General features: G+C 41.5%; 1 protein-coding gene across 7 annotated transcripts in view; it reads right to left on the bottom strand.

Moving 5' to 3' along the window:
• Nucleotides 1–3454: 3454 nt before the first annotated feature.
• LOC122061639 (protein DECREASED SIZE EXCLUSION LIMIT 1) overlaps nucleotides 3455–16763 on the bottom strand; it is a 53233-nt gene continuing 39924 nt past the window's right edge. For 5 of the 7 annotated variants that reach the window (XR_006134696.1, XR_006134701.1, XR_006134698.1 and 2 more), the window contains 2 exons: nucleotides 6817–6880; nucleotides 4130–4201 (listed from right to left, as the gene is read on the bottom strand). Coding sequence is in view for 1 of the 7 variants with exons in the window: in XM_042625044.1 (XP_042480978.1) it covers nucleotides 4103–4201; nucleotides 6817–6880 (163 nt within the window). In the remaining 6 variants the exon portion in view is untranslated. Of the gene's footprint in view, nucleotides 4202–6816; nucleotides 6881–16763 lie in introns of those variants that run through there. The other 2 variants (XM_042625044.1, XR_006134699.1) reach the window with 2 other exon arrangements.

Here is a 16763-nt window from a genome sequence, read left to right as displayed (position 1 = left end):
GGGTGGGGGTGGGGGTGGGGGTGGGGGAGAGGGGAAGAGTTAGTACTATTATATAATAGGATACATTATAATGAAGTTGGTCTGATGCCTAAGTGGAGGGACGGGGGTTGATAATGTATGACGGTGTGGCTGGTCCTGATCAGCCCTTGATTTCCTCCAGTCATGAGGTGGACCGGATCATTGGAGAACACATGAGACTCTGATAGCTCTCTCTCTCTCTCTCTCTCTCTCTCTTTTTGTGTGTGCGCGCACATGAACCTCTGTTACATTTACACACCGAGTGAGGGGCTTGTCCTGGGGGCTATGATCACTACCATGGAGCACCCTTTTTTCCCTTATCATTGTGTATGAAATAAATGAAAAAATACGAAAAAGGAAAAAAAATCATGCCCATTAGGCATTCCTTACGGTTAGACACAGTTGGGTGTAAAAAGACCCAACTGCCCCCACACATTATTTTCATTTAGGGGCCATGGACAGGCGGAGTTCCTTTCTCTTAATTAAAAAAATAAAAAATTACATCCCCATCCCCTATAGTTTACAGAAATTACACGTGGATCCAAGGGTTTGAACAAATTACGTCCCCTTCCCATAGATTTTCTAAGATTCTTACAATTTGGTCCAATTCGTTAGTTCCTATTAAATTGGGACTGTTAGTTGATGATGTCACCTAATAGCATAACATTTAATGTCCAAAATACCCTTACTATGGTGAGATTCCCTCTATACCCTTACTATGATTTCTGGTTTTTGTAGCTCTTACTCTATCGTACCCATGTCGAAATTTTCCTGCGATAGGTGGTTCAAAGGAGGAAAGGATACCAAGAGAGTGAGGAGTGGAAACTTGAATGTCGTTGATCCCGGTGAGTGTAAGAATGTTATGAAGGATTTTCATGGCTGAAAGGAGCTTGGCAATGAGGTATTTATCACCGGTGGCCATGATTTCGTTTCCAATGGCGATGCGGTTTATGAGGGTTTGTGGGTGAAAAGGGCAATGTTAGCAGTGACCCAGGAACGAGCAGTGGCAAGATTAGTGAGAGAAGGGATGTCGCCATTGCCGACAGTGACTGTGACAACGATTCCGATTTTGACGAAAGCATGGAGGAAATCGGGGTTAGCGTTGAAGAGCTTAACCCTATCAATGATAGTGTTTTCTTTGAGGAAAGACGTGACTTGGCTGGGAGATGAGATTTTGTTTCCATTTGCTCTGTAGTTTACACCTATAGCAGCTGAGTCATGGTCGAGAAGGGATGCGAGGAGGAGAAGCCCACAAGGCTTGGACATGGTTTAGTTGCAATGGGGACTATAGGTGATAAGCAACTCATCCAATCCATCCGCTGAGTCATTTTCAACTGCAATTGGATTATTAGGGTTGCTCTCCAAAATAGTGCAATCATCATCAAAAACATCCACAGAGATCGGTTTTGCTTTGTCCGTAAGCTTGGAAATCTAAATCTCGCCCAGAAACACTACATCGTCAGAATCTTTTGTTTCGCCACCATCGGGATCAAGCAGTTCCGAAATCCAATCGAGATTATCATCATTTCCTTCATCCCAAGTGCCGTCTTTGTTAAAGCTAATTTCAAGGATTTCGGAATTAGATCTATAATAACTCTAAAATGCAAAAAAGGGTCAGATAAAAACTGGATTTCCTTTCATGGGTACCCAGAAAAAATAGAACACGATGGGGTTACAGAGATTCAATATTTTCTTCAAAAAGCCACTTGATTTTTGGGCTTTTGATGCTTTCGGATTGCAAAACTATTCTCAACATCAATATCAAGGCTTTGATTTGAAAGGGATGCGAGGAGGACGAATGTGAAGAGGAGGAGACGCCTAGAGTCTTTTGGTTAAAGGATAAGAGGTCTTTTGACTTTTAAAATTAACGGTAGACTAACACCGTTAAGCCCAAGGGAGGGGGACATAATTTGTTCAAACTATTGGATCTATGTGTAATTTTGGCAAACTATAGGAGAGGGGGACATAATTCTCCCTTAAAAAAAAGGTGGGATAAAAGGTTAGCGTAAGCAGCAAAAGGGAAATCCTTGAGGGGTCCAAAGAGGGTCTTGGTCCTTGACATCGACTCGTCTCAACATTCCCTCAAACACCCCCCACCTTCTCTCTCTCTCTCCAATCTAAAAGTCTAAAGAAGAATTCTACGCACTTCAAATTTTCATGTTAGTTAAGAATGTTTTATTTTTTATTTTATGGTTGATGGTGGTTGGTGAAGCCAAATATAAAAAATGAATAGATTGGCTTTACAATCTTCCATTTCACTCTCTCCCTCTCTCTCTCTCTCTCCACTTTCAAATCCTTTAAGTACCAAAGCCCAAAGGTGTGAACTACAATACTCTTTCTAGAGCCCATGAAGTATCATTGCTTCCTCCCCTTCTAGCCTCTAGGAATTGATTGGTGAAAACCTCTTTTCCTTTCACTACAGAGATCCCTCCACTGGTTTTGTGTAGGGTCTATCCATGGACCCCTTGTTTCTCAACCTTGTGCCAGCTCAGCTCGCACGTAAAGTCTTCAATATCAACCCTAGAAAATACAAGAAATAAGATCCAACACATGAAAGACCATAAAGTTTAGACGTCAAATGAAAATTGGCACAATGTTAACCCAGACACTATCCTATCCATCTAATCAATGGTTAGAAATTAGAATAACCGAGTCAGCTGTTCAGACTGTAGAAAACTTGCAAACCATGGCTGGTGGATGAGAGCCACCTTCAAAAGCCATTGGGAGAACTACTCTTGATCCCCAGAATTACTTGCCTTTGTTTCTAGATGAAAGTGATCTTAATGGTATCAACTTGTCTTTCTTTAGGGTCCTTTTTTCGAGTAGTTTTCTCTTTATGGTATCAACGTGTCTTTCTTTAGGGTCCTTTTTTCCCAATAGTTCTCTCTCTCTCTCTCTCTCTCTCTCTCAGAATAATGATTGTTCATCATGCTGATTAGAGTGGGCATTCATTAGCTAATCGATGAAACAATCGTCTGTTAAAAAGCTGAGTGTCATTCCTCCTAAATAGAGGTTTGAATGAAGGAAATTTAGTTGAAAATCTCAATATTAATGGGGTGTGAATGTAGGAGTATGATGGGAAAGAAAATGAAGGAAAAGCAACATGAGAGCTATAGGATGGGATGATAATTTCAGGGGTCCATCATACACTTAAGTCTCCAGTGAGAAACTTTAGGGCAAATGGCAGGATGTGTAGGAGGAGAGATTGATAGAGAAGGAATGTAATGGAACAGAAGCTATAATGGTTAATGTTCATTGAGAGCTATTCTTGGGTTTCAGTGGAGGGGTCCTCATTTCATTTAAATGATGAAATGCTTGGGAATTGGAATTGACAAGGTCTCCGTGTTTCTGTTGATTATAGGCAATTAGGTATTCAATTTTAGATATGCCCATGCATAGATCAATTATCAAGGCAGGCCTTACCTAGAAAATCCAATTTATGTGAACCAGCACCAATTTATTGGATGAGAGCACTATAGTAGCTCAGCACAGATGCAATCATGTTGGCAGCAGCAGGAATTCCATCACAACCACAATCATGTTCATGTACACTAATCTATCCTCAATAAAATTCCTTTATAAAGTGATAACGGAATGATGACCAAAATGTTTGTCAATGTTAGTTATCACCCCATTACCATGCTAAATATACATAGATCACTGGTCCATGCACTCGGCTTCTTGTTCAGTCACTCATGCTCATGGTTCAACCGAATTGTAGAGAGGCAGGCTAAGCAGTCATCGCCACAGGCTTTCCTTTACATTCTCAAAAAGTAGGGCAGTAGAAGGAAGATAAGAAAGATTACCCAAGAGAAAGGATCCCGAAGATCGAACTGAAACTGTCAAGGAGACCCTTTATTTCAGTGTCTCAACTCGTAAGTCCCACCATCACATGAGACACGATCAAGTGGTGGTACCCAAATTCCCTAATGCGTAATCTTTGTCTCCAATTCTCTGTTCTCCAACATACCAGATAAGGGTGAGCGTTCAAGTGCAGGATCCATGTTTCATCACTAAAAGCCGTGACCTTGACAATAGTGATGCAGGTCAGAATAACATCACCCCAAGACACGAAAGCTCCATGCTAAGTTCGAGGAGGGTAGAGTTCCCACAGTGCCACTGTGGTGTCTTCCGAAGAGGACGCCATGAGCTTGCAATCAGTGGAGAATGATACAGCATTACACTGTCAAAAATGATATCTGTCAACACAGTGACACTGAATAGAAATAGAATCTAGCAAGTTAAATCAGAAAGCCCAAATGCTGTGGGAATTCCATATGAGGTATAGACAAATTGGGTAAGTACTGGACACTGGAAGCAAGATGCTAATGGGAGTCCATCCTGCAAAGATGTGCATGTTTAACAGGATTGATTCCACTTTGATAGCCAACAATTGTTCAGGCCACAAAATTAAACTAGGGCTGGACCTTGGTAGTGCACAAAAAAGTTTTGCGAGGCCTCGCTCTCTGTTTGAATTTATTGTGAAATACTACTTCCCCCTAACACCCCCCCCCCCAAAACGAAGATGTGGACGGAAAATCTGACCCGTCAAAATAGCTTTCAAGCTTAGAGTTCATATACCTGTAAAGGATGTTGACAGTAATGAACAAAAATATAGAGAAGTAAAAATTGATGAACAAAATGTTTCTCCTCTTAGTATTCTCGTTTGGACATTGGGCATCCAAGCTAACGTACACATGAGTCCAGTTGATCACATTGAGATGAATGTGGTGAGAACATAAAATGTAGAATCAGAAAAGAAATCATTTTCTAGAACAAAGGAGCATTGACCATAGATGAGAAGTAAAGTAAAAGTTGTGCTTGGGCATGCGCAACAAAGATCAAGGACTACTCCAGTTAGAAGATCCAGGTTGATGGTGTTAAATGGAGAAATTAAAGGCCAAAAAAACTTGTTCTCTACTGGGAAAAGACTCGGAGCTTATGATTTAGCAGAATAAATGGCCTTGGAGTGGGGATGGCAGAACACGACCATGTAGTTGTGTCAAGGGTTTTGTCGAGATCAGCTGAGATAATTGAAAAGACATACATGTCTGGATAAGAAAGTGTTTCTTTGCATCTCTTTTTTTTTTTTTGGGTAATTTACAATGCCACCCCCTGGAGAATGCCACTATTAGAGGGACACCCCCTCTCTTTCATCAAATTAGACTCGGACCCCTTGCCGTCAGTCATTGTTACGGAACATACCTAATATGCTGATGTCAGCTACTATATATTTTTTTAAATACCAAAATGCCCTTGTAAAAGGTGAAGTACCTAATATACCCATTTGATAAGTCCCCATCCCAAAATCCATACCTAATATACCTTCACGTTCAGAGCACTGGCGATCACTCTCCGTGAAGAGCAGCGGCAGTGGCGAACGGACACCCTAATCCGATGCAGTCATGGCGGGAAGCTATTTCCAAGGCTTGATCAACCATCCATACCCTATCTTCGATTCTCCCTTTCTTCATGTCTCTCTCCTCTCTCGCCGACTCACACCCCCCTGCTCGATCTCTCCTCGAGTCCCATGAAGCCCACATGGCCGTCTCCTCTTCTCTCTCCAACTCCTCATCCGGGTCTGATCTCTCTTTCCCTGTTTAATGGTTGGAGTTTTGAAAACAAAACAGAACCCAGAAAAAAAATTCGTTTCCAAAACCTTTCCTTTCCTTTCCTTTCCTTTCCTTTCCTTCTCCGTTTAACAGGTTGGGTAGATTACTTAGGGGATTGTTTCCATATTTTAATTTCCTTGTTTTAGTGTAGTTTCCATTTGTATGAAAGGGTGTTTCTTCTTTAAATTTTCTGTGACACAATGGAGAAATCAGATTTGAGAATTGAATGAAAGAAACTGGGTTTGTTTGAAAAGTGCTGCGTGGCCTTGTGTGTCCTTCCCCCTCTCTCTCCCTTCTTGTGATTTCTTCTTCTTCGTTACTTTCTTCCATGCCCCCTGTTTCAGCAACCCTAGCAGTCCCACAAGCGCGGGCTGATCTCCATCGTAACTCTTATTTCCTTCTTGGGATCCTGAGTGTTAGTACCTCCACAATTATTGATCCGGTCTTAGAACTTTGTCCTGGAAATGGGAAATTCAAATTTTATTTCTTACGGAAAGAGGACACAAGTTTGAAACTCTTCCACAAATGGATTGACTTCTACTGACTTTTCTACGGAAACCCTCAAGCAGATGGGGTTCTTTCCCTCACCCATACACAACAGATTATCATATAATTCCATGAGTGTAACTCCCACATGCTGGAAATAAGGTTTTTTGGCAACTCTGTTAGTCCGAACCCAATCTTATATCCTCTTTCTGATTTGCTGGGTTTTTTTTTCACTCCTCACATCCTTGCTATGAACCCACAGAAACTCTAACTGGGTTGGCCTATGTTTTCAGCCGCTTTCTCCTCTCAGCCATCAACCTTTAGTAACTATCCTCACCGTCTCTGATCATGCTAGCAGTGGAGCCACCATAAAATGGTAACTGATGCCATTAAATTCATCAGTTGCAGCAGTGCTTCTCACTGAGGAGGGAAACGGTCTGATTTGGGACGGCAGGGGGTCTAAGTCTAATTTGGTGAAAGAGAAGGGGTGTTCCTATAATATTATAATATTGGCATTCGCCAAGGGGTGGCACTGTAAATTACCCTTTTTTTTTGGGTGGGGGGGTGGGGGAGTTTTTTGAGTTGGGAGACAAATCCCACTTAAGCCTTTGTTCTTGGATGATTAGAAAAAAGAATAAAAAAATAAGAAAATGAAATTTGAAGATTGATAATGAACCATGAGAATTAAGAGCTTGCATACCGTAGCACTGTGATACTTTAAGATGGCTAAAGGACTTCCTTTGCGGTAATTGTATATTCTTAGCCTGACCCAAAAAAAAAAAAAAAAAAAAAAAAAAACAAAACGAACAGCAATCAAATCCACAATCTGATCATACACCTAACTCTAATGCACACACACAGATGCACAATACCAGAAGTACATAGAAAGCATGGACAGATGTCCTTGATATCTATGTGAGTTGGTTAGATTCCATTACATCCTAAAAATCCAATTCATATCATTCTTTCTATACCTTTGATAGTTTAGCATATAAGACTGACATCAAGCAATGAATAGTATAAAAAATTATATCCTACCGGATTACCAACCAAATCCATCACAGAACCAACATCAGATAATGATGCTGTGCAGATGTGTCATGTACCATAGTTAATATCCACCCACCCACACCCACACTGATGTGATCATGTGACACACACACACTGATGGCCAAAGTTCTAGCTCTCTGAAACATGGTTTAAGAATTAGTAGGTACTAATCCACATTGCCCTATCTAAATTGGTATGAGATGGGACAGATCCACTCTACCATACATAATTTGGCTAGTACACTGGAAATATCATGCTTCTGCCTCATTATCCCCAAACCATCATTTGGATTATCTGAACCATACCGATCTAGATCAGAGGAACAATATGGGTTACAATACTGATCTTTAACTCCTTGCTCTGAAGGTCAATTTAAGGGATTAGACTTAACAGGTAATATCAATTATGTTTGTGAACTCTGAATAAATTTGTAAAAATTAACAATAAATCATGATCTACTTCACTTAATGACTAATGGCCATCAACTTCACCATTCTAATCAAGTAATTCATTTTACAGCATGGGCAATGGGAGGACCAATTTCTTTTCTAAAATTCCTCCAACCTCCCAGGACCTCTGTTGTTTATTAGCAAAGGCTCACTAATCAACCTGGACATCATTTGAAAAATATCTACAAGAAACATCCATCACAAGTTTCATGAACAATCTTACCATCAGTATTTGACTGTCCCTGAAAATTTTCTGCACTTCCATTTTCAAATGTCATGTACAGAAACTCAAACTAGAATATGGAGCAATAGAAGATAATCAAGAAATAATTTCGCAGATATCAATCCAATCAATCTCCTGTCGTGCATTTTTTTTGAAAATTTCTTTGCTTGCTCTTGTAAATTTCTTTGCTTTAACCTTTTACCTGGGCATATTCATTGCTGAACTATTTTGAGTTATAAAATGTCAGTTATCTTTGGATGACAACTGGTAAACTCATACATTACCAAATCATCACTAAATTCACTTTTATCACTTATGTCTTCTTCTTTATATTTTTTATAGGAGGTGAGATACCTGGCACCTAAGTTGAGAGATTTATTTGTATTCCTGTTCTTTTCATAGATCCTTAATAGTTATTCTTCAACAGTTTATACCAACTCATCCCACCATAAAAAAGGACAAAATACTTGTTGAGTTTAGTGCCTAGCGCTAAACTCTAAAACCGATAGGGCCATAATTTTTAAGGCGGTAAGGCGGCGGAGGCGTCTGAGGGTCTTTCAAAGCGCCTTAGCGATAAGGCGGGCATAAAGCGTCGCCTTATTGACTAAAGCGTTCCTGTGTAATTTTTTTATAAAACCAATCTATTTGGCTCAAATCCTAGTTGAATCTTATTACTCATATGTTAAATAAATATTAAAGGTTCATATTCATACCAATGAAAAAAAATCAATAAAGTGAATAAACTAAGTTCATCTTCATCAATCATCAATCATTAATCATCATAACATATTAACATATAATATAAATACATAATTATGAAACAAAATTATAAATATAAAGAAAAGAAGACAAAAAATACAAGTATTTATTATACTTACCTCTATGATGCCAAAATGAGTGCCTAAGTCCTAAGGTCATCCACTATATTTCTACTCCCGTCAAAGAAGAATGAAGCTCACCGCTGCCGGAGCAAAATGGTGGCCTGGATCAATAGTTCTTCCTTGTTCCTTGATTCCTTCTCAAAGCCCTTTCTTAAAACCCTTGACAAAATCCAAACCCTGTTTGTGAATCGTGTTTTTGTTTTATTTGTTTAGGTTATTTTCGATGGAGTAAAGCTGATCCCATACATCTCAAGTGTTAACAAAACCATACACCTACCAATAAAAAATATATATTTGGAATCTTCATCAAGTAATTTTAAAATGTGTTTGAAAAAAAAAAAAAACCCCATAAGACGCCACTTCACATAAGGCAGAGCACTGCCTTACCATATCTAGACCGCATCAGCGCCTTAAAAACTATGGATAGGGGTATTTTGGGTCCCATCGGCCCTCATATTTCTGTGATGTGGCTTTTCTTGTAATTGGGCAATGGGGGTACTATTGTCTTTTACTTTCAGCATTATTTTAATATAAGTAAAGGACTAAAACCTGCGATCAACCTATACTGGACTGATCGTAGGTCTCTCCTCTCTTTTGGGAGTACCATCGATCGCACCTCTCTCTCTCTCTCTCTTCTTCTCTTCTTTTCTCTTTTCTTTGGTTTAGTTACAGATCTCTGGGATTGTAACATGGTATCAGAGCCTGTAATCAAATCAAAGTCGTTTTTCAGATCCCTCTCTGCTGATCTCAGTTTAGCGCTAAACCTTTTTGGTGCGCAGCCGCCTACTACTGCATCTATTATCGATTAAATCACATAGAGTTATTTATTTGGTGTATGGATCGTGCTCTATTGGTACTATGCTGAAGATTTGAAGAACATGAACCGCAACCATCTTCTTCTTTTTTTTTATCGAACCCAGGTCTCTTGGGTGAAAGCCAGATATCCAGTCGCTGTGGTTCAGGTTGGTTTGCTGTTTTTCTTGGTATTTTTGGGTGAAGTATTTTTGGGTGAAAGCCAGAAATCTGCGACTCTATTTTTGGTTCTCATAGCTGAGAACAAGTCTACACCTCTATGACTATTGCATCTGCCTCAGACAATGTCAATGTCCAATAAGCTCAAGGGAAGCTCGAATTACCTACTTTGGGCTCAATCTGTGAAGGTTCACCTTATGGCCAAGGATAAACTTCAGTATACTACTTCTAATCCTCCTCCAGTATCTAACAAGGGTTATAATTAATGGATGAAGGAGAATGCCTTGATTTTAATATGGTTGTGGAATAGTATGGAACCAGATGTTGCTGCCAATGTCATGTTTCACTCTACTGCAAAGGGAGTATGAAACGATTTGAAGGAAACTTACTCTCAGAAGAAGAAAATGACCCGTATCTATGATATTTAGGAGAAACTATTCCAATTTCGCCAGTCTGACAGAACTCTTCCAGAGTATTATAGTGCTTTCAGGGGAATGGTTAAAGAACTCAATGTTTTCCAACCCTTGACCACTGACATTGACAAATTAAAAGCTCAACGTAATGAGTTCTTTGTTTCTAAATTCCTGGCTGGTTTGAATAATGATTTGAAAGCAATGAAGGGCCATCTACTAGCAGGCGATACTGTTCCTACTCTGAATGACACTTATTCGCGACTGCAGCGTATTACTTCATCAACAAAACCTAATCAGTCTTCCAAAGACAATTCTTCCTTCCTTGCCAACCGTGGACGTGGTCGCGGTCGTGGGTCGGTTAGTCAAGGTTCTAGTGGATAGCCGTCTCATCGTGAATCTCGCCAGTGCACTTACTATGGAAAGCCTAATCATACTGTCGAGACTTGTTGGGCAAAGCATGGCAAGCCAGAGTGGGCCACTCAGTTAGCCAATCATGCAGTGTCAAACGATGGTACTGACACAGGGTCTTCCATTGATACTAAACTGAGGCATTCATTAGGAGATTCATCTGACAGTTTGCGCGATGACATCAATCAGTTGCTCCGGTGCTTGCACACTCTCGAGGCATCCTCTAATACATCCAATGGTGGGTCTACATCCGCTGCCACCTTAGCTCATGCAAGTACCTCAGCCCTTCTTACCACTACCTCTACCCCCTGGATCATTGATTCAGGTGCTTCTGCCTATATGACTGGTAAGTCATCACTTTTTAAAACCTTTTCTTCTAGTACCAGTTCTACATCTGTTATTCTTGCCAACGGTGCTTCCACACCGGTTCTCGGCCATGGTACTATATCACCCACATCCTGATGTAGGGAGGGGGGCATAGACAACTAGGTTTCCTACAAGAGGTCGATCCACTAGACAAGGGATACTCAATCGGTCTTGAATTAGGTTGGGTTCACAGTTGCTCAGCAAAATACAGATTTAACATGCAAGAATATTAGACTGATTAATAGGGCAACAACAGTCAACACTAGTCTAAGTATGAAAAACAATTAAAACTACTCAAGGAACATGGCATCAAATATGTATTAAGTTTAGCACAAATCAATCAAGACATTAAGCAAGATAAGTAAACCAAACAATATCCTAAAATCAGCCAACTAATGAAAGGTAAAACAGCATGAATTTCTTTAGGATAACAGTAAATAATGGTTTGAAAAACAGAGTATATTTTCAGGTTTCAGTTGGGGGGGGGGGATAATGAAGATAATAGGCAGCCAATGAGTGTGGAACAGGGGAGGTTTTACTTACCTTCTTGTTGTCCGAAGTCTGAGGAGAAAAGATCTCAAGATCCTCCAAAATAAAGAGATGCTGTCCACCTGATTTGAAGCAGTGGAAGGTTCGGCTGATGGTGTAATGCTCGCCAGCAGCCCAACTTGTTGACTAGGAACTCAGCAGCAACCCAGGTGGGGTTTTTTCAATGGAGGTAATCTCCAATGACTGTGAACAATGGCTGCAATATGGCAGCAGCAACAGAGAAAAACAGAAAACAGAAAAGAGAGATGAAAATCAAGAAAGGGAGGGGGGAAGTCGAGAAAGAGAGAAAGAGAGAGACAGAGAAAGAGAGAAAGAGTATGGGAGAGAGAGTCGTGAAGGAAGGGGAGGCGAGAATGAGAGAGATACTGAGAATGAGAGTCGATAGAGAGAAGATTGTAAGAAGAGGGACGTTGGGTTTTTGCTTTCAATAATTTCATTCAATAATTCATTAACCAAAACATGGCCAATGGCCTTACACTTATAAAGAATAAAACTACCAAAAATAAAAGAGTTATTTAGAAACTCAATCACTGAAATAATAAACTACCTAATAGACCAATAGAAAGAAATTTCTAATTTCTTAATTATTCAAAAAACTAAATAATACTATGAATTAAAATAAAGTAATGAAATAAAATAGGATCTGGTGGGGTCCACAAGGATCTGCCGAATGGGAAGAAAAGGGGGGGTTGAACCCAGCGCTGGGAAGGCTGGTTCGACTCCCTCTCTTTCCTTCTTCTTTCTTCTTTCTTCCTTCTTCCTTCTTCTAGCTTTCCTCTAGTCAAATGGAATGCATATGTGGCTGGGTCTTGCGCCTACGCCGCTGGTATACGTGGATGCCCCCATCATCTCTCTCCGGCTTAGAAGAATTCACCTCCGATGAATTATGGCTCATGTAGTACTCAAGCAGATCTGGGTTGAGTTGTTGGATTTCTTACACTGTGATCCAAGTGTTGTCAATTTCCTGGCGTCCACGCCATTTGACCAAGAACTCTCTGGAGCCTCCTGTGTGTGTGGATACAATCCTCTCATCAAGGATTTTCTCAACTTCTTTAGTTCTCCTCGTGACCTTAGGTACAGGTGGTAAGGAGGTTGAGGGAAGTGGCTGGGTTGGTTCAGCGATATCATCAAGGGTGTAAGGGAAGTTCCTCAAGGTCATTAGGGTAAAACGGGATAATGGTAGAGGCACCATGGTATGGGACAAGATCTTCCATGTTGAAAATGTTACTGATTTCCATACTCGTTGGTAGATCAAGGACATAAGCATTGGCACATATCCTCTTAAGTACCTTGAAAGGACTTGTGCTACGAGCGTGTAGTTTGCTCGTTTTTCACCTAACAAAACGTTGCGGCTTGATTCTAACCATCACCATATCTCCCTCTTGAAACTCTTGTAGCCTTCTGTGCACATCTGCCTTTGACTTGTATTGATCGTTGCTCAATGCTATCTATCTTCTTATACCTACATGCAAATCATGTATATGCTGAGCAAAAGATTCGGCTGACGGGGAGGTCCTAGAACTGGACACAACTGGGACAAGATCTATTGGTGCTCGAGGCTGGTATCCTGAACAAATCTCAAAGGGTGATAGACCAGTGGTACGGTTCTTAGAACTATTATATACAAACTTGGCCTGGCTAAGGACTCGATCCCCACTAGTAAGGTGTTCTCCTATGAGGCAACGCAATAAATTTCCTAGACTCCTATTGACAACCTCAGTCTGGCCATCAGTCTGAGGGTGGAAAGCTGAAGAGAAGTAGAGCATAGTGCCCATCATCTGCCATAGGGTTCTTCAAAAATGACTGGTGAACTTAACATCCCTATCGGACACTATAGTGAGGTGTAACCCATGGTACTTAACGACCTCGTTAAAGAAAAGTTTGGCTACCATGGACGCATCAGAGGTTTTATAGCACGGGATGAAATAGGCCATCTTCGAGAAGCGATCTACAACCACATAAACAGAATCATGGCCTCTCGAAGTTTTTGGCAAACCAAGCACGAAGTCCATGCTAAGGTCCTACCAAGGGGCATGGGGAACGGGTAGGAGAGTGCACAAACCCGTGTTTTGCTTTGGCAGTTTGGCAGTTTGGCAGTTTGGCATGTCCTACATTGACTCATAACTTTAGCAACATCCTTCTTCAGTCCTGGCCAAAAGAATTGGTCCTCAACGAGGGTGATGGTCTTATCTCAACTGAAATGGCTAGCAACTCCCCCAGCATGCAATTCCCAGATCAGAAAATCTCGAAGTGAAGTTCTGGGAATGCACAACTTGATTCCTTTAAAAAGGAAGCACTCCTGGAGTAGGTAGTCTGAGCGACTGACAATGTTACCTCCACTCAAGGAAGTGAATGGCTCACTAAAATCAAGACAGGTGAGGTACTGGTCCTTGACTCGCTCGAATCCTACAACCTCTACACCATGGTCTGGAGCAACACACTAGCCCGAATCCTAGCATTTGTGCGACTGAGGAACATGTTTACCCGGCTTAGTGCATCTGCAGCGGTATTCTTTACACCAAGTCTATGCTTGAGTACAAAGGTGTACTCTTAGAGAAACTCGACCCACTTAGCATGTCTGGTTTAGTTTCTTTTGGGCATTCAGGCATCTCAGAGCCTAGTGGTCAGAAAATAACACGAATTCTTATTGTAGAAGGTAATGTCTCCAACAGAGCAATGACTGGACAACCATATAGAATTCTGTCATATGTGGAATATAGTTGTCTTGCTTCATTAAGTTTCTTACTAAAGTAGGCAACAAGTTGTCATTCTTGCCCTAGGACACCACCTATTCCAATACTAGATGCATCACAGTTTACTTCGAAGACCTTAGAAAAATCTGGGAGGCGCAGGACGGGGGCCTCAATCATAAGCCTTTTAATCTCAGTAAAGGCCTTCGTCACACTCTTAGTCCATTGAAACTCCTTTTTCATGCAATCCGTGATAGGAGACATAATGGAACTAAACCGGTAAATGAACCTCCTGTAGAAAGTGGCTAAGCCATGAAAACTTCGCACTTCATGGACATTTGTTGGCTCAGGCCACTATACAATCGCACTCACTTTCTCGGGGTCAGCAAACACTCCTTGGGCTGACACAACAAACCCTAAGAAGATGACTTAATCACTCATGAAGGTGCACTTCTTGAGGTTGACAGAGTTTTTCTTATAGAAGCACATGAAAAACCTTCTGTAAGTGATCCAAGTGGGAAGACGGGGTCTCACTGTAGATGAGGATGTCATCAAAGTAAACCACTAAGAACTTGTCGATGAATGGTTGAAGCACTTGATTCATTATTCTCATGAAGGTGCTAGGTGCATTTGACAAGCCAAAAGGCATGACTAACCACTCGAAAAGGCCATCCTTCGTCTTGAAGGTTGTCTTTCACTCATCTCCAGGCCTAACCCGAATTTGGTGGTACCCGCTCTTGAGATCAATCTTCAAAAAGATCAAAGAATTGGCCATCATATCCAACATGTCATCAAGTCTAGGGATAGGGAACCTATACTTGACAGTGATCTTATTGATGGCCCTACTATCAACACACATACGCCAGGTGCTATCTTTCTTTGGCATGATCAAGGTAGGTAATGCACATGGGCTAAGGTTCTCCCTAATGAATCCCTTCTGTAACAATTCATCCGCTTACCGCTTGAGTTTGGCATGGTCTTTGGGATTCATTCGGTAATGGGGTAAGTTTGGGAGAGAGGACCCTGGAACTAAGTCAATAGCATGCTAGATGTCACGCATAGATGATAACTCATCAGGTAGTTCCTCAGGGAATAACCTCTCAAATTTCCTCAAGGGTTGTACTTCTCTAAGAGCCTCAGTGAATAAGCGTGACCTATCAGTATTACTCTATATGACAACTAGAGCATAAATCACCTTTGACTCTTGACACTCTCCTTCAAATTGTTGATTTAAAATGTTGAGTGTTTTGGTGGGGGTGCGTTTGGATGTACTTCCCTTGTGTTCTAGAACCCGTACTTCCTTAGGGGCATTGGGGGTCAGCCTAATTTTCTTTCCTTTGGACTCAAAGACAGGTGTTAGACTTCCCATAATTGGTGACATCCCAGTCATAAAACCAGGGTCTACCTAGGATGATGTGGGCAACAACCATCTTTAAGACATCACACCACACTCTATCCTCATATCCTGCAAAGTGTAGGGGAACTAGACACCTCAGATTAATGGTAATGGTGGACTGATCTACCCAAGCAACCTTGTAAGGCTTGGGGTGGGGTTCAGGTTTGAGGCCCATTCGAGCAACAACGCTCTTGGCGACCACATTCATGCAACTCTCGCTGTCTATGGTGACGCGACAGTTCTTGCCCTGATGACATGTGTAAGTGATGAAAATATTAGTTCGCCGCAAATCATTGCTACTCCTAGGTTGTGAGACATGTATCGCACAATACCGAGCTTAAGGTCACGGCCTCCTCGGCGTCCTCATCAGATATGGTCTCATTTAGTCTATGGTCCTCATACTCATGGTCCTGAAAACCCTCTTGGTCACCTTCTTCAAGAGTCTGCTCCCCCACATAGAGGTTCCTGTTGGGGCACTCTCTAGAGAAATGATCATACCCTTGACACTCGAAGCATTGTTGCGGCCCACTGCTCTTGGGTGCTTCTCCCAAGATTCCTTTACCCCTATTGTCAAATTGTCGTTGTGGTGCAGCAGGGGGTTTTGGGAATCCAGTTGAACCTTAGGGTGGTTTCCTAAAGTGGGACTCCCCAGCTTGAAAGCTCTTCCTCTGAGAATAAGTTTTCATGGAGGACTCCACCTCAAGGGCTACTCGGAAGGCCTATGGAACGTCTCGCACCAGGAGGGGTGCATACGTGACTGGATTTCGGAGTTGAGCCCAGTTAGGAATCTAGAAAGTGTCTGCTCAACATCCTTCCGACCACGACTTCTAATTTTCAACTCATTGAACTTGCTTATGTATTCGGCCACAGTCAGTTTTCCTTACCTCAGGGTATTTGTCATTCAAAGACTATAGCTTATAGGTGATAGGCAAGAATTCCCGCTTGAGCCTCTCTTGCATTTCTACCCATGTTGTGATTGGCTCAAGTCCTAGGCTGGTCTCCTGGTACTCTAGGTCTGTCCAGAAGTCCTGGGAGGCTCCGATCATAGTTGTCAAGGCGTCGCCTAGGCGGCGCCTTGGCGTCCCGGCGGTAAATCATAGCCATAGCAGTACGACTAATGGTTGCACACTTGGCGGTCGCCTTGGACGGATAGGCGACGCCTTGGCGTCGCCATGGACGCCATACCATGTTTTAGTACCTAGGTGGTCGATTTTTTTTTTTTACTAACAATATTTTATTTATTATATTTT

The sequence above is a fragment of the Macadamia integrifolia genome, chromosome 14, assembly GCF_013358625.1.
Source record: "Macadamia integrifolia cultivar HAES 741 chromosome 14, SCU_Mint_v3, whole genome shotgun sequence".
Lineage (NCBI taxonomy): Eukaryota > Viridiplantae > Streptophyta > Magnoliopsida > Proteales > Proteaceae > Macadamia > Macadamia integrifolia.
Note: the sequence above shows the minus strand (reverse complement) of the source record. Positions and strands in the feature narration are given on the sequence as shown.